Genomic DNA, 25598 nt, shown 5'->3' on the forward strand with positions numbered 1-25598 from the left:
TTTCGATGAAGTGATGGATGGCAAACGGTGAGCTGCCGTGGTTGGAAAGGTTAGGGGTTTTGTAGGGGAAGATGCGAGGAGTCAAATGGTGGTGACAAGGGTGATTTTGGGTGGAAGAATCGCCAGAAAAGAGCGAAAAACATCAAGAACGATGGCTGCTAATGTGCGCCGGAGGACTGTTAGAGGCGGTGGTTTGCTCACGTGCACCGCCTATGTAAAATGACCAATTTACCCCTTTACTGTTACATCAAACGTTTTTCCGTCACTTTAAGGGTAGGAATATGGAATAAATGGAACCAATGGTTCTAACTTGGGATTTCGTCAAACCTTGAGTGGGAATATGTCGTTTACTCATTTAGAAAATATCACAAGTTCAATCAATTCGTTTTCTCTTTACTTTGCCGTTGGATTAAATAAGCTCTTAACTCAATTCTCTATCTATTAAACAACATAGAATAAGCATTCTAGATTTAATTTAATAAAAACATTAATAGGCGAGAAACTTACTGAATCAAGGCTAAACTGATAAGCTCGATTTAGTTATCTTGAGTGTTTATTCCCATTGCAAGCAATTTAGCACTAGAAATTTAGATTAACTAAGCAATTACGTACTTGACAATCCAAATTGGTAACAAATAGATTAACTCAATCATCCAATTGTGCACTTGAATAATTAAGAGAATACATTAAGACATTAATAACAGAGAATAAAACACATAATAAAAAGAAATAGGAAAAAAGAAACTTGCAAGTTTTTATTAATTATCGTAAAACATGTCTAGAGCTTTTAAATCAACCCTAGTCATAAGAAAATTAGTTCTCCATGGAAAACATAAAAGCAAGAATAAACATCACAAGAACAAATAATAGAAGGGTGTAAAGAATCTTAGGAAAATCTGGTTTATTGATGATGTTGCTGCAGACTTCCTCCAATATCCCTCACCAAGTTTTTCTTTACGTCTCTAATTTCTTGATATTTGATTCGATCTCCTTTCAAATTGCTAGGGGAGTCTATTTATATTGCTAGGCTTTTAAGGGTGTTGTTAGACAAATCCTATGCGAATTAGAATAAGGAAATACAATTCTAGGAGAATTAGAATAAGAGACTCCTAACGAAATTTGGACTGCTTCCACAAGGGTTGTGTTGTCACTTTTTCTATGCTGTGGTGTACAAATATGTCAAAATTGAGCATGATAATTCCCGAATCTAGCAAAGTAGGGAACATATGAATTGTAACTCTTTGACTTAGCTTTACAATATTTCAAGAATCGTCAAAATTCAAGGTCTACAGCTCAAGTTATCATAAAAGTATTAAAGCATGTCTCAGAACTGGTGATTTGTACTCAAATCTAGTCATTCCATATTTAGAGTTAGCCTTTTTAATAAATCTTCTAATACTTTCAGAAAGGCTTGGTGGAACGATCGTTCCTTTTTTGAGTTTCAGCTTGAGTAGATGCTTGCTTCATTTTGGGTAGAACCATGAAAGGGGTCATGGAACGAGGTCGTTCCATTCCAAATTGGAACGACTTGATTGAGGGTTATTTTTTGAAATAACTTAATGGAACATGTGTTCCATCTACATGAACAATCATTCCATCTGAAAATTTGCATTTTCAGATGGAATGGGTGTTTTTTATTAATCTATTTTAAAAAGTGATAGATATTGAGCTCTCATGTGTTTTAATGTGCCAAAACTAATCAAATAATGTTAAGAACAAACAAAATTTGCAAAGGTATGATGTAAGTCATAACAAAAAATTATAAAGATAAAAAGTAGCAAAATTGGTCAGCAAACCCCACCTAACAACCACTTCTCGTGGTGGCCAACTACTATAGCTAGCGAACTTGCTGGTGGCGAGTAGGTTGACATTGCCAGGACCATTGTGATCGGCAAACAGTGATCTATGCAATGGTGTCAACGATTCGGTCAAAATCATTAGTGTTTTGTTGTGGTGAGCTAGAAAAAATCCAGTCAAACTTATTCGACTTGCTGTGGCAATACTTCTAGGTTTTTAACCAAGGTGTCAACACTGTAACGCCCCACTTGAGGTACGTAGCTAAGTTATGGTGTATTCCTTGAATGTTTATTGTTTTGCTTTTATTTGGGTTGATATATTGTTAATTTTGGTTGGCCCTTAGTTGAATTTTTGTTAAAGTTAGAAAAATGTAGAGAAAATCCCTTAAACTTTCATTAGGGGTAAAATTGTCTTTTCACTCAAAATTAGTGGAAATATGGGGAGTGAAAAGAGATAGAATTTCATAGAGAATGCATTAAAAATGACGGCATTATTGTAAATTGACTAAGGGACATAGATGGAATTTCTAAGAAAGAGCAAGGGCAAAAGGGAAAGTGTGGTTATAAATTAAAACTGTTAAGGGTTTGAAACCCTTCATTCTTCTTCTCCATCGCCACACTCCTCCCCAATTTCTCTCAAATGTCATTCAATCCTCCAAGGATTTTGAGGGCTTTTAAGTGATTTTTTATGGGTTTTGATTCTAGGCATTAAAAGTAAGGATCAAGCTCTTATCTATGATTTATTTGTGTAAAGGTTGAGTTCTTATGAAGTTTATGCTTAGGGTTAAGAGGAAATTGGAATCCAACAAAAATAGGAGCTTAGGAGAGACTACTAAGCCCAAGGTAAGTAAATTCCACTCAAAATCCAACTCAAGCTAAAATTTAAGAATCAAGTGAGTAGAGATTTCTTTTAAACATGCATATGTTGTGATTATGAGAAATTGAGATGAGATTGATGATGAATTATGCTTGTTGTTGGATATATTTGAATATGAGAAGTATATGTGATGATTTGATGATGGGTTGAAATTGGGAAGAATTGGAGAAATTTTGTGGAGTGTGTTTGCCATGTAGGTATGTGATGCTACAAGAGAGTTTTTCTCTCATTTGGATGGTTTGAGAACTAAATAGAATGATAATTGAATTAGGGTTTGTTTATGCACAATTAATGTTTGATGATATGCTAATGAAAACTGCCCTGTCACAGCCGTGACTTTTTGAGTGACTTTTAGGCATCTTACAGATTAAACTAAGTTGAGACCAAAAATAAAAGTTGTAGCCCTGTCTCTAAGCTTTAAAACGAGACCAAAACCGTAGCAATCGAGGTGTTAATACTAAGTTATGCCTCCTTGAGTGTGACATGCGCAGAATGATGTTTTGATGCAATATTGCATTTGTGCATTTCATAAGTGCATTAGTAAGAAACTTTAAGCATGAACCATCTTATGCATTAATTGTGCATTGAGAAGTAGTTTGAGAAAGAGTTGAGAACTTTGTGAATGAGCTACTCTAAAAGTAAAGAGAATGAGAAAAATCTAAGAACGGGTTGGTGCTTTGTGAACTCCACAGAAGTTATGAAGAATGGGTTGGTGCTTAGTGAACTCCACCGGAAGTCACAAAGAGTGGGTGGTGCTTTGTGAACTCCACCGGAGTGCCTCCGGTAAGATGAGGCCGTGACATTCCAGTGAGAAAGAATGAGAAAATATAAGAAAGAATAGAGGAAGAGAATGAGTAGAAGTCACGAAGAGTGGGTGGGTGCTTTGTGATCTCCACTCAGCCGTGCCTCCGGTAAGATGAGGCCGTGACATACAATAGAAAGTTGCTAGAAAAGAGCTATGTGAAAGAGAAATAGAAAGAGAAAATAAATGATATGAGAAGAGTGTAAGGAAAGAATTAAGAGAAAGAGTCACGGGGATAGACGAGTAGAGGATTTACTTACTGAGCATTATTTTGTACTCACCCCGTTGTTTTTCTTTGTGTTTGCAGGATCTAAGTGAGGACGCGGTCGGATGGACGTCGGCAAGTGAGGAGTAATAGCTACACTGTCCACTGTTTTTGATAACTTTTACTAATGATGCCTTACTTTGTATAAAGAATGATTAAATGTATTGAAAGAAACTTTTGGGCCCATTTACTTTTGCTAATATAAATATATGTACTTGATGTATTTCTATGAGTATCCTAGTATGAAGCAGTTATTACAAACACCATTGTATAGATTGCCGCTTGACGATCGCAATGGTGTTGTCGTTGTCAACCCATTCGCTGTTGACAAGTTCACGAACGACTATGACCGACCACCATCGGTGATGGTTGTTTGGTGGAGATTGGCCAATTTTCTGTTTCTTTTAATTTCAAATTTTTCTATTTAAATAATTACATTTTAATTTGTTTTAATAATAGAAGAAAACCTTATTTAAAGTACACATATTTTGGTCTTTTTACATTTCTAATATATCATTTCCTAAAAGCAACAGTGATTTTTAAATTAAGAAAAACAAATACCCTAGTAGCTTATTTCCAAAGGGGTAATACTACTATCGTCGGGTTTGTGAGATACATTTGCCAATCTATCTTTATTCTTTCCAAAGTTGACCCATAAGTAATTATAAGATAAGCTACATCAATCCTAAGCTAAGCCTGGGTGAGTTTGGGGTTGCTGTAGCTTCTCCTTTAATCACTCATTTCATAATCTGTAATGTTAAAAGTGCTTGGTCAACTAGTTTCAAAAGTTATTACATTACAAGCTGATTATGAAATAATCTATTTTTTAAAACGATTCCAAAAATAGGTTTTTGTAACTTTTGGATTTTAAAAGCTGCTTTTGATTGTTTAATTACAAAAAACACCTTAATGATATATTTAATTCAAATTTATTTTCGTAAATGATTTTTTTATTAAACTCATAATTTAATACAAAATATCAAAAATTAGTAAATTGGAAAAATTAGCAATAGATTTGCACTGGACGTTAACCGTTGACGGTGGCCAGTCACCATTGCTGGAGGAGTGTCTGGCAACATCGCCGATAACATTGAGATTGCCATGAGACGATCTACACAGTGTTATTGGATTGGCAACCAAAGGCTTTGCCATTTAGTTTCGGTTTTGGCACCACTGTGTATATCGTCATCAAAGGTATGAGGGGTGTTGCAAGACGCTCCTCTGGCTATGGTGATTGGCTATCGCGGGCTATTGACATTCGGTGACTCTGCAACAAGTTTTTTTTTTTTTTTTTTTTTATATTTAAAACTTTTTTATTTAAAAAAATTGTTACTAATATTATAGTAACTTATTAAATGAAAAAACTTTATTTTTGTCATTTTATAGCAACAAAATGTATGTCTTAAAAGCAAAGTAATTTCGAAATTTATGAAAACAAACACCATGTAAATAATATTAAAAGTTGATTATGGATAAAGTTGGCTCAAAAGTGATTAACGGATAAGCTACAACAATTCAAACTAAGCCTTATTTTTTGAACCCTTTGACACTATTGCAAAGGAAGCAGCATGTGATCAAGGGGTGTTTGTGATAAAATATTGGAAGTTTAAGGGAACAATTGATACAAAACGGGAAAGTCACATCCAACTTGGACTTGGATTATCCAAGTGATAACAACGAAAATCCTTGGCGTGGTTTGAAAATTGTTCCATTTGAAAATTATGTTTGACCCGAAAACTCGACTTCATTTGGGTCCGTTTGGCTGAATTTGTTAACCCATATTAGGGTTGTATAGAAAAAAAACCGAATCGAATCTGATTTTTCGGATACTCAAAAATTTGGATTGGTTTCGTATAATTTTTATGTGATATTTGAATTTTCATGGTTGGTTTTATTTATCATTATTCTTATATTGTTTTAAGTTTTATTTATGATTTAAAGATCTGAGTCAATTTTTGTTTTCTTGTTTATATATATATATATATATATATATATATTTTGGGTTTTGGTTGATTAAATCTGGAGAGAATTTTGTTTATTTTATAATTTTGTCTATAGTTAACCTTTAATAGTGTTGAATTTTGAGATATTGTTGATTGATTTATGTTTCATGATTTTGGTTTTACTTTTAATTATAATAAAGCTCTTTGTGTTTGATTTTGTTCTTCAAATCCTGACATTCGTAGCTAGAGAGATCAAAAAGATTACTGAATAATAAGTATGTGGTAAATATGTATGAGAAGTTTGTATATTTTAATGGCTTCCATGCCATCACTAACCTTTCTTTCAATGGCTTGAACAAATAATGAAATAAATTTGTTAACTGTAAACCGGGTATTCGGAAACCGACCCGAGTATTCGGGTACTCCAATCACCGGTTACTCTAAAAAACGGTTCGGCTTATAGGGGCACCCGAATATGGTACCCGGTTTATAGGGCACAGCCCTGACCCATATTAGTGAACCGACTCTCTCTCTCTCTCTCTCCCCTCTCTGAGAGACTTTCCACGTTAATTAAAAAAATGTTGCTGGTTTAGTTAACTCCAGTCTCAAAATCTTTCACTTGGCTCTGTAGGATTTCTCTCCGATTGCAAATTTTTCATTTCTTTCGGTTCTGCGCTGAATCTAATCTCCATCTCTTTGTGGAAAGATGGGCAAGCACGTGGTTTCTGACGAAGAAGGTTAGCCCTCAAAATGCCCTAATCTTTATCCTTTTTTGCTTGAGAGTGCTCTAAAATGGGCTCTTTTTTTTATTTTTTTATTTTGTTCAGATGAGGTCGAGTACGAAGGAGAAGAAGACCAAGAACCCGTTGAGGGGGATGCAGTCGAGGGTCGAGATGACGATGAAGAGGATGAAGATGATGGTAAGAGATTTGGGTTTGGATCGAATTTTGATTTTTTTTAGCCTTAGGGCTTATTTTCATGGGAGTTTTAGGGAGCTTGTGTCTATTTTTTTTTTTTTTTTTTTTTTTAGGGTTTTTCTGTTTTTGGTTGTGAGGTTACATGGCCTGAGGTGATTTTTATTTAGGTTTTATTTTTTTAAACGGATTAGCTGTTTGGTTGCTTAGAAAATAGGGAAAGAATAATGCAACCTGTTTTTGTTATATTTTGATGATTTAGACAATTTTTGGTAAAGCTGGTGGAGTAGAATCTGGGTTTTCAAGATTATCGTATGTAAAACTGGTTGTTTGTTTGATGAGAAAGGTTGGGAAGTTGCGTGTGAATATGAATTGGCGTTTTTATGCATGTTAAGCTTCTATTCTTTTAGTGCTTAATGCAAGTATACAATGAAACTTTAGTGTTAATAGTAATTCATAGAAGTCAAGCTTAGAGCTAATCAAACAGAGAATCAGGCTTCATTAATGGTTGGATTCTTTGTGGTTATGACTGTATATGCATGGATTATTGTTCAAACATATTGGAATTATGTGTTTTAATGTGTTGATATTCAATCTGTTGCTTGAATGGCATTTATTGCTCATATCGTGTTTGGCCTATTGTCTCTTCCTGGTTCTGTTTCAAATTTGATTTTATGTTGACCAGCCTATTTTTTTTATGGGTAACATGCTCATTTACATGGCATGCCCATGTCCATGCCCAGTTTTATATCTTCAATTCATTGGCTTAATAAAATATGTATTATTTTTCTGGTTTTAATTGTTGTGGTTTTGGTGTCACGGGATTAATATTCTGTGTGGTCCTTTTATTTTTTTAAGTTCTTTATTTCACATATTCCTTTTTTTACTTGGGTTATATCTTGGTTCATTATTTAGTATGCAATGCATATGAATAATTTAATTATTTTTGTGCAGAAGAAGGGCAAGATGAATATGAGAAGGATGGATTCATAGTCGATGATGTTGATGAAGAAGAAGACGAAGAAGAGGAAGAGAGGGCTGACAGTGATGAGGAGAGGCAGAAGAAGAAGAAGAAAAGGAAGAAAAAGTATATATCTTTCTCCCATGACCTTTAAATCTCTGGTGGAGTGCTCTAAATTTGTGGAATTTGTGAGAACACGTAGGAGCCAAAAGTTTAAGTGACAAGGTTTTCATTCAAGGATTGGTGATAGTAACCATCTTCATTTTTCTATCATGCTAATCTTGTCTTAGCATTAAGCTAGTTTATGGTTTTTCTTTGTTTCTCTTTTTGTACCTCTTTTTCCCTTGCTTTTGTGAGTGTATGTCTCTGTGGAGCAGAGCAATAAAATTGTGGTTCTAATTTTATTTATTTATTTTTATTGAGTTTCAACCTTTTGCAACAATTTATGAAGAGTTTGTTCCTGTTCTAATAACTGCTGTTCAACATTCTTAGGGAAGCTGAGGACGTCCTTGATGAAGATGACTATGAGCTGCTCCGGGATAACAATATTAATTACCGTCCAAAGGTGTGAGTTTTATTTTCACCCTTCTAGTTCCCTTCGCAAATGATTTTGTAATCACTTAATTATGTCCATATTCATGGGGGTTCGGAAATTTTTGCAGGAAAGCAAAAAATTTAAGCGGTTAAAAAAAGCTCAGAGGGATGCTGATGAAGATCGATTTGGATTTTCGGATGAGGAGTTCGATGGAAGTGGTAGGGGTGGAAGAACTGCTGAGGAGAAGCTTAAGCGTAGCTTATTTGGTGATGATGAAGGTATATATTATCTTAAAATCCTCACTATATTATTATGATTTTGTTTCAGTTTTTTATGAATTGATTCTTTAACTGATATTGTAGGACCACATCTTGAGGATATTGCTGAGGAGGAGGAGCAAATAGAAGAAGAAGAAGAGGACGGAGACATTGGTGAAGAAGATGAAATGGCAGACTTTATCGTAGATGAAGAAGAAGTTGATGAGCATGGAGCTCCTGTGAGGTATATAATGTGGCATGAAAGTGTAGAGTTGTTTTTTGTGTTAAAATTTCTATTGAATAATTAACTCATTGTGTAGACGGAAGAAGTTGAAGAAAAAGAAATCTAGGCAGGCTCCAGGAGTTTCATCATCAGCTTTGCAGGAAGCGCATGAAATATTTGGTGATGTTGATGAACTTTTGCAGCTTCGCAAACAAGGGTTTGATTCTAGTGAATGGAGAGAAAGGAAACTTGAAGATGAATTTGAACCAATTATTCTCTCCGAAAAGTATATGACAGACAAGGATGACCAGATTCGGATGACTGATATTCCAGAACGAATGCAGGTTTTGTGTCTTGCTTCCAGAATGTAACAATGCTACACTTGCAAAATAAGTATCTCAACTTTGCATCCCTAGGGATGTGATTCTTGCTTTATCAACAGCAGAGAAATGGTGAAATGATGTGCTAAATGATATAAGTACACAAATAACTTTCCATATCACTGGAGATAAATTTGGATACTGACTTTCTAAGTGTAGATTGCTCTTGAAATATTTCTCAGCAGTTACCCTGAGTATCTTGATATAAGCAATAGTTATGTTACTTATTATTATCCTTTTTCTGTAGATTTCTGAGGAAAGCACGGGTAGTCCTCCGACAAATGAAATTAGTATTTTAGATGAGAGCAGTTGGATATATAATCAGCTTCTCAGTGGTACAGTGCCTTTGTTTGGTCATAGAGGTGCTGGGTCACCTATAGAGGGGCAGGATTTGTCTATAAACAAGGATGACATCTCGAGATTTTTGGACCTATTGCATGTGCAGAAGTTAGACGTAAGTATTTTCTGATTAATGTTGGTGACCTTTCACCCTTTCATCTTTCTTTATCTTATCATGCTGTTATTTCTTCTTGCTTTCAGATTCCCTTTATAGCTATGTATCGGAGGGAAGAGTGCTTGAGCCTATTAAAAGATCCTGAGGAACAAGAAGTTGATGATGATAACAAGGATGATTTCGAGAGACCACCTAAATTGAAAAGGCACAAGGTCATTGAGCTTGTCATGGAGTGATTGAATTAGCAACTTGATTATGTAGGAAAAAAATTATTTATTAAGAAAAACATAACCTTAGGGAATAATGGCTTATTTACTGTTTTTTAGGTACTTTGGGCAATTCAAGACTTGGACAGAAAGTGGTTGCTTCTACAGAAGCGAAAGAGTGCTCTTGAATCGTATTACAAGAAGCGTTTTGAAGAAGAATCTCGACGGATATATGATGTAACAAGACTAGCTTTAAATGAGCAACTTTTTGGTTCAATTTGTAAGTCACTCAAGGATGCAGAATCAGAGAGAGAGGTTGATGATGTTGACTCAAAGTTTAACTTGCATTTTCCTCCCGGTGAAGTTGGTGTGGATGAAGGTCAGTATAAGAGGCCCAAGAGGAAATCACAATATGGTATCTGCAGTAAGGCAGGTCTATGGGAGGTTGCGAGCAAGTTTGGTTACAGCTCTGAGCAACTTGGTTTGCAGTTATCCTTGGAAAAGATGGTAAGTTTGCTTCATTTCTGATTGTTGTTGCATTGTTATGGATGAGGTTACTTCCCTAGTTTGTGCATGTTTTTTTCTTAAACTAATCTCTCTGTCCAATAAACATCATGAAATGTTGAACAAATTCAGTTTTTGATTGTAGGGATATGAATTAGAGGATGCTAGGGAAACACCTGAGGAGATGGCCTCAAATTTCACGTGTGCAATGTTTGAGACTCCTCATGCTGTGCTTAAAGGGGCTAGGCACATGGTACGTGTTGATATTTTTGTTGGTCATACTAATAAGTACAAGAAATTTTGCTTTCTGGTGCTTGATTATCAGTTCAGGTTCTAATTTTTCTTTCAATTTTTGTGGACTGATTCAGGCTGCAGTTGAGATAAGCTGTGAGCCATCTGTCAGGAAATATGTCCGTAGTATCTTTATGGATAATGCTGTAGTCTCAACAGGTCCAACACCTGATGGAAATTTAGCAATAGATTCTTTCCATCAGTTTGCTGGGGTGAAATGGTTGCGGGAAAAGCCGTTGAGAAAATTTGAGGATGCACAATGGCTCCTTGTACAGAAGGCTGAAGAGGAGAAGCTTATCCAAGTCAGTTTTAAGTTGCCAGATGATGCTCTGGATAAGTTGATAAGTGACTGCAATGAGCATTATCTTAGCGATGGTGTCAGCAAATCTGCCCAGCTATGGAATGAACAGAGGAAGTTAATCCTGCATGATGCACTTAATGGTTTTCTTCTGCCTTCTATGGAGAAAGAAGCTAGATCGATGATGAGTAGTAGAGCTAAAAACTGGTTACTCTTGGAATACGGAAAGGATTTGTGGAATAAAGTTTCTGTGGGGCCGTATCAACGGAAGGATAATGATATTATCTCAGATGATGAAGCTGCACCAAGAGTCATGGCTTGCTGTTGGGGCCCAGGAAAGCCTGCTACCACTTTTGTGATGTTAGATTCGTCAGGGGAGGTGCTAGATGTGCTTTATGCTGGATCTCTAACTTTACGGTCTCAAAACGTGAATGATCAACAGCGTAAGAAAAATGACCAGCAACGTGTTTTGAAGTTTATGACGGATCACCAACCACATGTTGTTGTTCTAGGAGCTGTAAACTTGTCCTGTACCGGGCTGAAGGATGATATTTATGAGGTAAGCATTAGTAGTTCACTTTCTTGTGGTCTCCAGATTCACACTAAGGTTATGTTTTATTGACATTCTATGTCTTGTTATGGAAATGGAACTTCAGTGTCCATTGCACTCAGTAACTTATTGATATTGAACATGGGATTAACTAAGGCAGATGCTCTTTATTTCTTGTGTGTTGTGGAGATTCAATTGCTGTGTGTAGACCAATGGTTTTGGTTATGTGAAGTATAGTTGGGTTTTTTTAGGTGACTAGATCTTAGATCCTAATTTGTTGCAAGTTGGCAATACAAAATATTGTGTTCTTAGGTCATTACATCTCAGGAACTTGTGGGGTACAAGGTATTTGGCCTTTTTTCTGGATCCCTGGTTGTATGAGATCAACATTCAATTGGTTTTGTTTGGACATTCCTAGGTTTTACCTTTTCACATGCAATTTCAGATTATAATTCATGCTCTCTGAGACTTGCAGCTGTGAGGACTTTCTCAGGTTACTTCAGTACTACAAATTGATTAATGCTTAGTAGAAGACTGCATATTTGCATGTTAAACTATATGCAGCTCTAGCCCTGCTCTGCATTTGTAGGTTATTTGAAAAGCGAATTGCATTGCAACTTGTCATTGTTTCTGTGAATAAATTGTTTTATTGTCTGCGTATGAGTACATGCAATTTCTCTTAAATTCTTTTTTTTATTTGGGTGGAAGGGGATTTTAAATTCACTCCATTATTCTCATTTAGGAAATGGATTACAATTTCCCTTTTGATGCTTATTTATTTATCCTGTTTATTATCAGATCATTTTTAAAATGGTGGAGGAAAATCCTAGAGATGTTGGGCATGAGATGGATGAGCTAAGCATAGTATACGGAGATGAATCTTTGCCTCGCCTATATGAAAATTCTCGGATTTCATCGGACCAGCTGCCTGGACAGTCAGGTTATTGCATTTTTGCGTTCTGAATTTTGTTTTCTTGAAGAAGTATTTTATTCAATGCTCATTTTTTCCCTTATTTTTTCAGGCATTGTTAAACGGGCTGTTGCTCTTGGGCGCTATTTGCAAAATCCATTGGCAATGGTTGCAACATTATGCGGACCTGGGAGGGAGATCTTGTCCTGGAAGCTTGGTACTTTTGAGCACTTTCTCACCCCTGATGAGAAATATGGGATGATTGAACAGGTTATGGTAGATGTCACAAACCAGGTTGGCCTGGATATTAATTTGGCTGTAAGCCATGAATGGTTGTTTGCTCCACTTCAATTCATATCTGGCCTTGGGCCTAGAAAAGCGGCATCTTTACAGAGATCCCTAGTAAGAGCTGGAGCAATTTTCACTCGGAAGGACTTTGTGACAGCCCATGGTCTTGGTAAAAAGGTGTTTGTCAATGCAGTTGGCTTTTTGCGTGTTCGGCGGAGTGGGCTTGCTGCTAGCAGCAGTCAGTTCATTGATCTTTTGGATGATACAAGAATCCATCCAGAATCTTATGGTCTTGCACAGGAGTTGGCAAAAGAGGTATATAATAGGGACATCGAAGGTGATACAAATGATGATGAAGATGCATTGGAGATGGCTATAGAACATGTGAGAGACCGGCCTGATTTATTGAGAACCTATCTTCTGGACAGACATATTAAAGAAAAGAAGCGTGAGAATAAGAGAGAGACGCTATATATTATAAGAAGGGAACTAATACAGGGTTTCCAGGACTGGCGTAATCAGTATAAGGAACCAAGTCAAGATGAGGAATTCTATATGATTGCAGGTGAAACTGAAGATACTCTTGCTGAAGGGAGGATTGTGCAAGCTACAGTCCGAAGGGTACAAGGTCAAAGAGCAATATGTGTGCTTGAATCAGGATTGACTGGAATGCTTATGAAGGAAGATTATTCTGATGATTGGAGGGATATTTCAGAGTTGTCTGACAGACTGCATGAAGGTGACATTCTCACCTGCAAGATTAAATCAATTCAGAAGAACAGATATCAGGTGTTCCTAATTTGTAGAGAGAGTGAGATGAGAAATAACCGATACCAGCATGTTCAAAACCTTGATCCATACTATCATGAAGACAGGAGCAACCGTCAGAGTGAGCAGGAAAAAGCTCGAAAAGAAAAGGAGCTTGCAAAGAAACATTTTAAGCCACGGATGATTGTTCATCCTCGCTTCCAGAATATAACAGCTGATGAAGCAATGCAGGTGTGTCACTGATTATGTTCTGACTAACTTTTTTGAACTTTTACATATGTTGTACATGAGTCGAATTTCAAGTCTTCTTATAAGTAAAGCAGCTTATTTTGAATTTCAAATAGAGAGAGGTTATGTTTGAATGTCTTCACTATCAAATCGTTTAAATTTGATTTCATCTGAAAAATGATTCTAAAATATGCTATGTATCTGCACTTTGGTTATCTTTACATGTGTTTAATATATCCACATATCATATTCAATTATATACTATGAGACTGACTTTGATTGAGTTTTTGTGGAAAGAAAGAAAAGAAGAAACAAATTTAATATGTTGACTAGGTAGAGTTATTTGATAAATGAAATCCATAACCAGCCTTGGGGCACATCTGTTGACAGTAGACACAGACATGGTGTGCCGGATTTGTATTGGGGAACTAATCAAAATCATAAACTGAAACTTAGAGCCATTTTGTATGCTATAATGATTTGTTTCTTTCATGCAGTTGCATTGATCAGTCCCCTGGTTAGTTTATATATCTCCTGAGGTCAAATATGCAATTACACTATCACTCATGTTTGCGAATTCTAAACTAGTTATGAGATTTCTGAACATTTTGTTTCATACTGAAGCAATGATTAATGTATTGGGATAACGCGTGATTTGGGCCATTCTAGTGCCTCCTTTTTTAACTTCTGGCTTTCTTATGAATTGCTTGTTTTGTGTTTTATATGACATGGCCTAGCCTAGTCTTTCCATAACATTTTTGGGAAGTGGGCTTAGAGCTTATGCGGTTAATATTTACCTAGATGTACGTGTCCACATTCATTATTATTTTTATTTTTTGTGGACAGTTTTGTACTCGAGATATTGAGATTTTTTTTATTTTTTTTTGTATAATTTCCTTAAAGGCTCTGATTTCAATTGATTATCTCTAGAACAGAGCATGTAGTATTTTCTTGTATATTTATTGATTAAGTTTTCTAATGAATTTGTAATACAGGCCTTAATTCTTTTTATTTTAATCATGTTTAACAGTTCTTATCAGACAAGGATCCTGGCGAAAGCATCATTCGTCCTAGTTCTCGTGGGCCTTCTTATTTAACATTGACTCTCAAAGTTTATGATGGAGTGTATGCTCACAAGGACATAGTTGAAGGTGGAAAGGAACATAAAGACATCACAAGCTTGCTTCGAATTGGGAAGACGCTGAAAATTGGGGAGGACACTTTTGAGGATTTGGATGAGGTCAGTCACACTTGTTTTAGAATATCGTTATGGAAGTTTGCTCTGTCAATTGGTTTCAGCATCGAGGAACTATGCCTTTTTTTTTTTTAATAATATGAAACAAGAAACTGTGTTTTATTAATATCAGAAGAGAATTAAAAAGTTAGTAAACAAACTGTAGGACAAGCAAAACCTAGGTCAGTATTTCTTATTGATAAGGAACTAACTATGAACCTGAGAATAAGTAGTGAAGCAGCAAATGATGGAAAATTTCAGACTCTTTTTCACACAAATTACAAGTAGTTGGATAAGCAAAACATGGTCAATGTTTGAACAATGACATGTGTTAGCCTTCTATGAGCCAATATCCTAGCAAAAGCTGTATTTTACATGGTTTACCCTTCCAGAACGTTAAAGCTGATGGGAAAGTTGAAAGGGAAGAAAAATCTACAGGCCATTTGAATAGGAAAAACACCCGAAGAATCAGCCTTGAAGCTGGTCCTTTTCCAAACTATTTGAAGCATCTTTTTGTATCGTTGTAAAGAAGATAGGATAGATTTCCAATCATTGAAACTCCTTACAAAATAAAAAATTCTATGCTATAGAAGATGAAGAATTAACCACTGGACCTTTCAATAGAAATAGGGTGAGATGCTGTTCATCTTTGAAGGCGAGGAAATAATAAGCAAAGAAGACTTTTACCCAGTCAAGAATCCTACTAAAGTAAAAATGTGTCTCTATTCTCTTCTGCAAATTCACTTGAGAGAAAAATATGGGAATATCCTTTGAGAAATTGCTTTCCAACTTCAACAAAGTTCCCTCAATTCAGATTAGAATCCCAAACATTAGCTGGAATGTCATATAGTTTTAATAACTACCAAAGGATCAGATGGCAGGTGCTTGAAATTAACATTGTAAATAGCTAATGTTTTAAGCCAGAATGATCAGATACAATACTTGGGGAATGGTGAAAATGGTACAATTTCTATTTTCTAGCATTACAGTAGATCAGCTTCTGTGAATTATCATGCATTTGTTGTTAAGGGCATAAGGAAAATGTGCCTTTTGATATCTGATCTGTTGCAAATGAAGTGAAAGCTGATAAATCTGCCTTGTTTTTCTTTAATATGTAGGTAATGGACCGATATGTTGATCCCTTAGTGGCCCACCTAAAGGCAATGCTTAGCTATCGTAAGTTTAGGAGGGGCACTAAAGCAGAAGTTGATGAGCTCCTAAGAATTGAGAAAGCAGAGTACCCAACAAGGATAGTTTATTGTTTTGGCATATCGCATGAACATCCGGGTACCTTCATTCTAACTTACATACGAAGTACAAATCCTCACCATGAGTACATTGGTTTGTATCCTAAGGGATTCAAGTTTCGTAAGAGGATGTTTGAGGACATTGATCGGCTTGTGGCATATTTTCAGAGGCATATTGATGATCCCCAGCATGATTCAGCACCTTCAATTAGATCAGTTGCTGCTATGGTACCAATGCGAAGCCCTGCCACTGGGGGCTCTTCTGCAGCATCTGGTGGTAGTGGCTGGGGTGGTTCAAACAATGATGGTGGCTGGAGAGGCCAGTCTGTTGACAGGGATCGTTCTTCTACGCCAGGTTCAAGAACAGGTACGTTCTTTAAATTCTTCAGCATTAGTCTGCTACTTCTTTGTATTGCACTTCAGTGCTTTCAGAAAGCAAATTTTCCTTTTATTCCCCTGGTATCACAATTCATTTGAACACAAACCATCTTATCTTCTGGTTAATTTGCAAAATCACTCGTGTTTTGCAACTTCATATGAATATAAGCTTCTACATAGAGTTCAAGTAAGTGGCCTGCTTATTCCTTTTAAGATCTTATGCTCCTGGTAAACAAGGAATAAGTTGATGTGTTTGCAATGTGCATTGCAGGCGCATGTGCTTGGTTGTTTAGTTTGCACGTGTATTCTATACATTATGGATTTGCATTTAGTTTATTTCGCATGTTCAATGTATGAGATAAAGCAGTCCTGTTTAGGTAATTCTAGTTGACATGTAATCTTCTTTTACCTACTCTTTGCCTCAGTCAATTTTGTGGTTTCTTGACTTGGGAAAGCTTCATTCACCTCTGTTGAGGCTTGGCCTAATATTTAGCTGGAACCTACTAATTTGGAAAATTGGTAAATATCGTGCGAATGCATTAAACATGCAATAGATGATCTAGTTTACATAATGAATCAATTACGTTTTTATTTGATAATGTCCTGTATATGTTGGTTATTTGGTCTGTGGATTATATTGGAGTGGTTGAGATTTTTTGCATACATGTTAAAGAGTTACTCCCTAAATAAACCTTTTATGAATGGTTCTAAACTTACCAAATACTATGTTCTGTATTTATAGGCCGAAATGATTACAGAAATGGAGGTAACCGAGATGGGCATCCAAGTGGGCTTCCACGGCCATATGGTGGTCGTGGGCGTGGTCGAGGTTCATACAACAACAGAGGAAATAATTCTGGTAATGATAGGCAGGATTCTAGTTACGATACTCCCAAGTGGGATTCAGGCACCAAGAGTGGGGATGATGGGTGGAACAGTTTTCCTGGTGCTAGAGTTCAAAATCCAGCTGGCAGGGAATCTTTCCCAGGTGGTTGGGGCAGTGGTGGAAGTGGAAGTGGTGGTGGGGGTAGCAGTGGTTGGGGTGGTGGTAGTGGTGGTGGTGGTGGTGGGGGTAACAGTGGTTGGGGTGGAGGTAGTGGTGGTGGTGGTGGTGACAATGCTGGCTGGGGAAGTGGTGGCACAGACAACAAAGATTCTGGATGGGGCAGTTCTTCCAAGAAAAGTTCAGACAATGGTTGGTCTGTAGGAGGTGGTGGTGGTGGTTGGTAAAGCTGTCAACTCTGACACTATCTCCATATCTAACTCCAATTTCAATCTTTTAGTGTAATTTAGAGGCCATAGTTTAGAATGGTAGCTTTTTATTCTCAGTTTCATGTTTCTATCCTTTATTTTCTCATTTCTTTTTGGGGTATGAAACACTGATGTAAAGGCATTTGCTATGTGTCCTGTATATGTATTTAAATTATTGTGAACACATTAGCAGAAGTGCCTTTCTTTTTTGCTTTAGGAAAATGCTACTTCCTGGGTATAGGAGCTTAAATTAATTTTAGTCTTTTCTAACCATTTGCTATTGCCACCACTATCGAACCATCTATAGTTATTTTTCCATATAAAATCTATTACAATGTCAAATAAATAAATAAAACATAATTAATTAATTACTGCATTTCATTTATCTTCCCATTAAGTTCCAAAATGAAAATCTTACACTGAGGAAAAGATAGAAACATTAACTAAAACAAATAAAAATAAGTAGTATCTTTTTACCTAATACATACTTCAACAATTGGTTCTACCTTATAAGTTCCTGGTACTGAATCTCTCTTTGCTGACTTTTACAAGGGAGAACGACATTTTTCCATCAAGGTTTAGTGAAATGACAATTTTTCCATCGTTAAATTTAGACATTAGTTTTAATAGCAAAATGGATATTTTTGTTGGTTCGCACAATATGTGTTCTGTTTATTAATAATAAATCTGTAAATATAATAGATAAATTAATATCATATTAATAAAAAAATTAAGCTTAAATCTTTCCTACAATAAAATTTTACATAACTCATCCATATACAGAAATCTTCCATAGAAAAAGATTATATGAAATTCTTCTATAAGACCAAATTTGCTTCACATAGTTCTTCAATACTACCAATAAATTACTTTACATAAATCTTCCATTCAAGCCAGATTTTGCTTAATAGAACTCTTCCAAAAAACACCCATAATTTAGTTTACAGGATACCCTACAAACTGAAACAGACATAGACAGAACAGAATAAGGGTTAGGGTCTTATTTTCAAACCAACGGGACTTGCATAACAACTGAAAATGGGGCAAATGATTAAAAGGCCATATTGGCTTTGAATTTAACTAAAAGGTCATCTAGTTTTTTAGTCTTTACCAAATAGCCTTATTTTTCTATTAAGACAAACTAATAACAATTAAACACTAATCATGGCTTAATTAGGATTAATGAAGTATTGTATAATCTTTTAACAATTATATATGCCCCCAAAACCTGAAATTCTTGCAAACAAACCCAAACATAACATCTTCTTCTTCTTCCTCCTGCCATTAACACACCCTCCCCTGGTTGCTGTTTATTCTAAGCTTTGTCTACATCTTGTTCTTCCTCCTTCTTGTACATCTTCTTCTTATTGCCATTAACACTATCTTCTTCCTCCGCCATTAACATCTTCTCCGCCATAGATCATTCTCCTCCTCCTCCTGACATTTTGTCCAGGTATGTGTATCTCCCCTTTCCATTTTATATTTCAATTTACAATGATTTAATGATGGATTAGGTTTGGGTTATGATTTTGATTTAGTTGTTTAGGTTGTTGGGTTGTGTTTGATGTAATGCAAGTTGAAAGGAGTAAAATTTGTTGAATATTTTCTTGCATTGTGGGTAGCTAGGGGTGGTAGCACTGATTGTAGATGGAGATGACTGAAAATGTGTTTTGAATATGATGGATCGCTTAAGCGATATGGTATGTCTGGTATAATGCAGCAGATCATAGATCGCTTAAGCAACCATGTATATGGTAGCAAATCGCTTAAGCGATCTGCTATAAGTCTGGTATATGGCAGCAGATCACTTAAGCGATCAGGAAAATGGCAGAAGATCGCTTAAGCGATTTGCTATAAGTCTGGTGTATGGCAGCAGATCGCTTAAACGATTAGGTAAATGACAGAAGGTCGCTTAAGCGATCAGGCTTATTTATACTAGATCGCTTAAGTAATCCATTATATCGCTTAAGCGATTTAGTAAGCGATATACCAGATCGCTTAAGCGATATATCAGATCGCTCAAGCGACTCTGTAGATGCCTTTTAAAATCTTTCAACCCTTAATACATTAGTTAATAATATTTTTTTTTCTTGCATTATAGGTACTTGGCTATTATTAGACATGGGACAAGTTGTTTTGGATGTTGAATATTTTAGTGAGTGGGTGGAGGAACAAAGTTGCTGGAAATGGATTGGGAAGAGCAAAGAAGTTATACCAATTGTTGTGAGCATAGAGGTTAGTTTCAATGAGTTGATTGATGAAATAATTAGAAGAAGTGATTTGAGTTGCTCACGTAGTGGTATAGTTGTGAAGTATGTTTTAAGCAGAGTTCTTGAACATTATAAGGTACCTCCTGCTATATTAAAGTCGGATGAAGGTGTGAAGTTATATATGATTAATATGGGCGATAATGGTTCGAAGCCGATTTTAAGAGTTTCTTTTGTTGATAAACCGTTGGAAGTTGGTTCAAAGGAAGGCGATAACGAGGAAGTCGGCGAAGGTAATGCTGGTTTTAATTTGAACTACGAGGGCATTGATTTCTTAGTTGAAAAATCAAGAGTACGCGGTGATTTGGGTGGTGAGGAATACACTGTAAAAGAGGTTGGTCATGTGCGGTAGAATGAAAATGTTGAGGATGAGGACCCTGTACATGTTCCCGCAGATGTAGAGATTCCTTTAAATATAGATTATGCAGAAGGTGTAGTTTGTGAGGAAGAGAACACTATGGTCCTTTATGCAGGTTCATAGGTGGCAATTGCAGGTAGTAGTGAATCAGCTCATGTTTTTACTGATGGATCGGACTTACGCATAGGGTATTTATTTGACAACAAAGAGGAAGTGGTGAGGAAGCTAAAATTTGTTGCCGTGAGAGGTAATTTTGAGTTCATCACCAGAAAGTCTAATTCATCGGTAATGACAGTTGCACGTTGTGACCGAAAGTGCAGGTGGCTGGTTTATTGTAGAAGGTTGGCGGAGTCCGAAAAATTTATTATTAGCACATATACCTGTGAGCACACATATGGTTTGGAACATATTTCAGGTGAGCATCGACAAGCCTCTGCTAATATTATTGGACAATTTGTCAAAAGTTAGTTCGTTGAAGGGAAAGATCCATCTCCTAAGGACATTCAGAGACTTGTACGCACAGAGTTGAGATGCGCTGTTAGTTACTGGAAATACGGGAAAGGGAGACAACATGCACAAGATTTTGTGAGGGGCACGCCGAAGCATGGGTACGTAGTATTAGAAGCGTACCGTTATATGCTTGAGTTGACAAACCAAAATAGCAAGACGACTTTGAAGTGGGATAAGAATATGAGGTTTAAATATTTTTTTATTGCTTACGGTGCTGCTATAAGGGGTTTTGTAAACATGAGAAAGGTGTTGGCTGTTGATGGTTGCTTTTTTACGGGAAAGTATGGAGGTACATTGTTGGTGGCCACTACACATGACATCGATAATCACACATATCCCGTTGCATGGTGTGTGGTTGACTCTGAGAACGACAAGTCGTGGACTTGGTTTTTTTAGCAATTACGTATGATAGTGCCTGACAGTGACGAGTTGTGCATAATATCTGATAGGCACAACTCTATAAAGAAGGGGTTGCCACTATTTACCCTCAAGCACATTGCAGATTCTGTATAAGGCATCTTGGTGAGAATATAAAACAAAAGTTTAAGTATGTTGGCCTCCTTCAGACATACTACATGGCATCAAAAGCTTATAGAGTTAATGAGTTCGAGGAGCACTTCCGGCATATCCGAATCAAGGATGATAGAATTGCTAAGTATCTTGAGCATGATATTGGTTTCGAGCGATGAAGTAGAGCTTACTTTCCTAAAAGAAGGTTTGATGTCATGACCACGAACATAGCCGAGTCCATAAATTCGAAGTTGTTAATAAAAAGAGAGTTTCCAATAGTTGCCCTTTTTGATGCAATCTAGAGGACATTGTCACAGTGGTTTCATGAGCATCGTACGGAATTAGATAATTTTACCACAACCCTTGTTCTGTAAGCTGAAAAATTATTTGCAAGAAAGTATAGAACTGTCAAATGCATTGTTTGTCAATCCTCTTAATGTTCAAGAGTTCATTGTGTGCGGCTATGGTCCGGATGCCCTTGATAACATTCTTAGTAAAACTTGCAGTTGTAAAGTGCTTGACAGTTAAAGTTGACCTTGTCTTCATGCACTAGCAGCACTGAAACACCAATGGAAGCTAGATTTTGGTTCAAGAATTTCCATGGAACTTTGCTCCCCTCTCTATATGGCAAATCACTATATACTGGCTTATTCGGAAATGATATATCTAGTTCCTTTAGAAGAGCAGTGGGTGGTGCCGGCAGAGTTGGTTGACATTATCAGCTATCCGCCATTCAAGAAGACAGAAAAGGGGAGAAAAAGAGTTAAGCGTATTCCATCAGCATGTGAGGTTCCCAGAGGGATGAATAAGTGCTCAATTGGCAAGCAACCTGGCCACAAGAGAAACAGTTGCCAAAATCAATCACGTGTAGATCCAGAAAATTAGGTTTGAATTGATCAGTAGCAAGAAAGCAAGCAATCTATAGATAAGATCAAATCACTTAAGCGATCGACTGTTATCTGCAGATCTGAACAGCAGATCGTTTAAACGATCAAGAAGAAGGATGAAATCGAGAGAGTTACCAAGGCCAACCGTTGAAGAGTTGTTGTTTTCAAATTTTTATGTTTTAAATTTTATTGTTACTTTGAATAAATCGTCCTTTATAATGTATTAAATCAAATTAATAATTTTTCATTTTCATCAATTTTAAAAAGGGTTTAAGTTAGTAAAATTTCACATATTACCTCTGTACGACACTGATTGCTGCCCAAAGAAGTAAGACAAGCAAAATAAATATTATCAACATCATTGTCGTATCAAGACAATTAATCAATTTACTGAATTAGTCACGAGTGTGGGACATTAATAGAAATGTACCTCATTTCACAAATATGGATGGTTATGATTGAATATAGAGCTCACCCATAATACGGAATATAATTTCTCACTCAAACATGCACAATATCAAAAGATCAGCGAGATAAGAAGCAAAATGTCCTTGGTCACTTAAGCGATCATGAATCGCTTATGCGACCAAAGCGAAAAGTGTAGAATCGCTTAAGTGGTTTTGATTCTGCCTTGGACATGATCGCTTAAGCGATCTACACCAAGGGTAAAAGTGAAGAATCACTTAAGCGAGAATTTAAATCGCTTAAGCAATTGTGCACCTACGGTGACTTGATTCTGCCTTGGACATGATCGCTTAAACGACCAAGGGTAAAAGTGAAGAATCGCTTAAGCAAAAACTTAAATCACTTAAGTGATCGTGCACCTGGGGTGACTTGATTCTGCCTTGCACATGATCACTTAAGCGATCGTGCACCTGGGGTGACTTGATTCTACCTTAAACATGATCGCTTAAGTGACCAAGGGTAAAAGTAAAGCATTGTTTAAGTGATACTGATCCTCGCTTGTACATGATCGCTTAAGCGACTAGACATGATTGCTTAAGCGACTAAGGCTGAACATACATGATCACTTAAGAGAGTCCTAAGATCGCTTAAGCGATCCAGTATAGTCGGATGACCTTTATTCTACCTTTGACAAGATCGCGTAAGCGATTTATTATTGCTTAAGTGACCAAGGCTAAATAGACTGGATCGCTTAAGCGAAACCATATATCGATTAAGCGATCAAGGCTAAATAGACGGGATCGCTTAAACGACCAAGGCTAAATAGACAGGATCGCTTAAGCGACACCATATATCGCTTAAGCGATTTAAGGTAATTTACTTTGGTACTTAAAAAATATTCTATACTTTAATATTTCTTTTCCATGTTTATGTACAGACGTAAATGAATTAATTTAATTAAAATATAATTTTGAGAAAAAATCGATTAAGTGATATAAATAATCAAATCAATTGACACAAAACAGATCATGGTCTACTGAACTAATCGTACAGTCAAAATTGAAGTTTACTTCAATCTAATCATTCTCAAATACATTATCCATATTTACGAAATCAGGTATGTTTTTACTAACGTGTCACACTAGTGCACTATGATATCCATATATCATACGGTTGTAACCTTAATATGTGTTGATGGAATTAGGTTACAAATAATCCTTCTTAATTGGCCTTAATAAGTGTTACTAACCGATGTCACTTAACATTAACGTTAATAATCATGTGATATTGTGAACGTCCGAAGTTCACATTAACGTCACTTAATATGGGGTTGATAACCTATTCCAAAAAAAAATAAAAAAATAAAAGGAATCACTTAAGCAATCTTATCATCGCTTAAGCGATTAAATGTTTATAAGCTTTCATCGCTTAAGCGATCTTGTGAAAGGCATAATAAAAATAATCTGAATATACTGGATCACTTCAGAGATTTCATTTCTCTCTTAAGCAATCATGTGTATTTAGCCTTAGTTGCTTAAGCGATCTAGTACCGTCGCTTAAGCGATCACGTACAAGCAAGAATCAAGATCACTTAAGCGATACTTCACTTTTAACCTTGGTTGCTTATGCGATCATGTACAAGACATAATCAATATTTGCCTAGATGCACGATCGCTTAAGCGATTTACTGTCTCGCTTAAGCGATTCTTTGCTTTTACCCTTGGTCACTTAAGCGATTTGGGATCACTTAAGCGATCAAATCTGAGGCAGAATGAAGATCTGTCTAGATGCATGATCGCTTTAGCGATTTACTCTCTCGCTTAAGCGATTCTTCGCTTTTACCCATAGTCACTTAAGCGATTTGGGATCGCTTAAGTGATCAAGTCCAAGGCAGAATCAACATCTACCTAGATGCACGATCGCTTAAGTGATTTACTGTCTCGCTTAAACGATTTTTCGCTTTTACCTTTGGTCGCTTAAGCGATTGTGGATCGCTTAAACGATCAAGTCCAAGGCAGAATAAACATCTACCAAGATGCATGATCGCTTAAGCGATTTATGGTCTTGCTTAAGCGATTCTTCGCTTTTACCGTTGGTCACTTAAGCGATTTTGTATCGCTTAAGCGATCAAGTCCATGGCAGAATCAAGATCTGCCCAGATGCACAATCGTTTAAGCGATTTATGGTCTCGCTTAAGCGATTCTTCACTTTTACCCTTGGTCGCTTAAGCGATCAAGTCCGAAGCAGAATCAACATCTACCCAGATGCATGATCGCTTAAACGATTTACTGTCTCGCTTAAGCAATCAAGTTCGAGACAAAATCAACATCTCCCCAGATGCACGATCGCTTAAGTGATTTATGGTTTCGTTGTTGGAGTAAGTGTCCTAGAGCGAATAATTATTGTGGAATTGACTCTTTGTAATAATGTTTATTAATCAATAAAAGGCATTATCTATGATATTATGTAAACCATAGTTATATGTATTGATATATGTCCTTAAAATGGTAGAACCATGACGAGGGTATCAAGTGTTTCAAATTTGATAGTGAGAACCCTATGAGCACATATGGTGGCCATTTTAGAAACGTTCGTAGCCCCAGTATTATTCTGACCAAGGGCACAGGTAATACAATAAGGCTATCACAGTGTTGAATGACCCTATTGAAAGGCAGTGACTGATCTCACTTGTCAAGGTTGTTTACTAACAACCTGGTGCAACACATAGGTGCTTGCTGTAGGCAAGTTCACTAGATTGACCCACTAGAGGATTCCATATAGATGGTAACCCTAGTGTTTATGGAACAAATCCTCTACCGAATGGTGGTGCATGTGATCCTTTGTTACAGATGTACATGACTTCCTAGATAATAGGGATCACATTAAAATCCTTGATTATAGGGATCACTTTTATCCTAATTTAGATTAATCACCTACCTAGTTTAGAACACTACAAGTGTATATAAATATGTATCCTTTTAAGCTAATAATGAGAAGTGTGAATATTCATTACGTTTATTTTACATGGTATTAGAGCCTTAAAAGATAATTAGGGTTTGAGTCTCAAATTTGGGAAATTAGGGTTTAGGTTTCAAAATTGG

At 36.4% G+C, this 25598-nt stretch overlaps 1 protein-coding gene across 1 annotated transcript; it reads left to right on the top strand.

The window, feature by feature from the left end:
• The first annotated feature begins 6320 nt into the window (after positions 1-6320).
• LOC116108368 (transcription elongation factor SPT6 homolog) lies at positions 6321-17776 on the top strand. Its single transcript, XM_031394615.1, has 17 exons — positions 6321-6420; positions 6511-6570; positions 7558-7684; positions 8051-8123; positions 8221-8371; positions 8456-8594; positions 8671-8917; positions 9201-9407; positions 9494-9619; positions 9734-10120; positions 10263-10370; positions 10486-11265; positions 12055-12196; positions 12279-13453; positions 14481-14690; positions 15803-16298; positions 17052-17776. The coding sequence occupies exons 1-17, from the start codon at positions 6390-6392 to the stop codon at positions 17537-17539; spliced, it is 4947 nt and encodes a 1648-aa protein (XP_031250475.1). The 5' UTR covers positions 6321-6389; the 3' UTR covers positions 17540-17776.
• Positions 17777-25598: the final 7822 nt, after the last annotated feature.

This window comes from Pistacia vera, unplaced genomic scaffold, assembly GCF_008641045.1.
Source record: "Pistacia vera cultivar Batoury unplaced genomic scaffold, PisVer_v2 Contig563, whole genome shotgun sequence".
NCBI classification, from domain to species: Eukaryota; Viridiplantae; Streptophyta; class Magnoliopsida; order Sapindales; family Anacardiaceae; genus Pistacia; species Pistacia vera.

Bases quoted from the DNA above. Each gene is read 5' to 3' on its own strand.
- LOC116108368 (XM_031394615.1), top strand. From the start codon at position 6,390: ATGGGCAAGCACGTGGTTTCTGACGAAGAAG. The intron at 8,918-9,200 runs GTTTTGTGTCTT...CTTTTTCTGTAG, and splicing joins ATATTCCAGAACGAATGCAG to ATTTCTGAGGAAAGCACGGG. The intron at 13,454-14,480 runs GTGTGTCACTGA...CATGTTTAACAG, and splicing joins CAGCTGATGAAGCAATGCAG to TTCTTATCAGACAAGGATCC.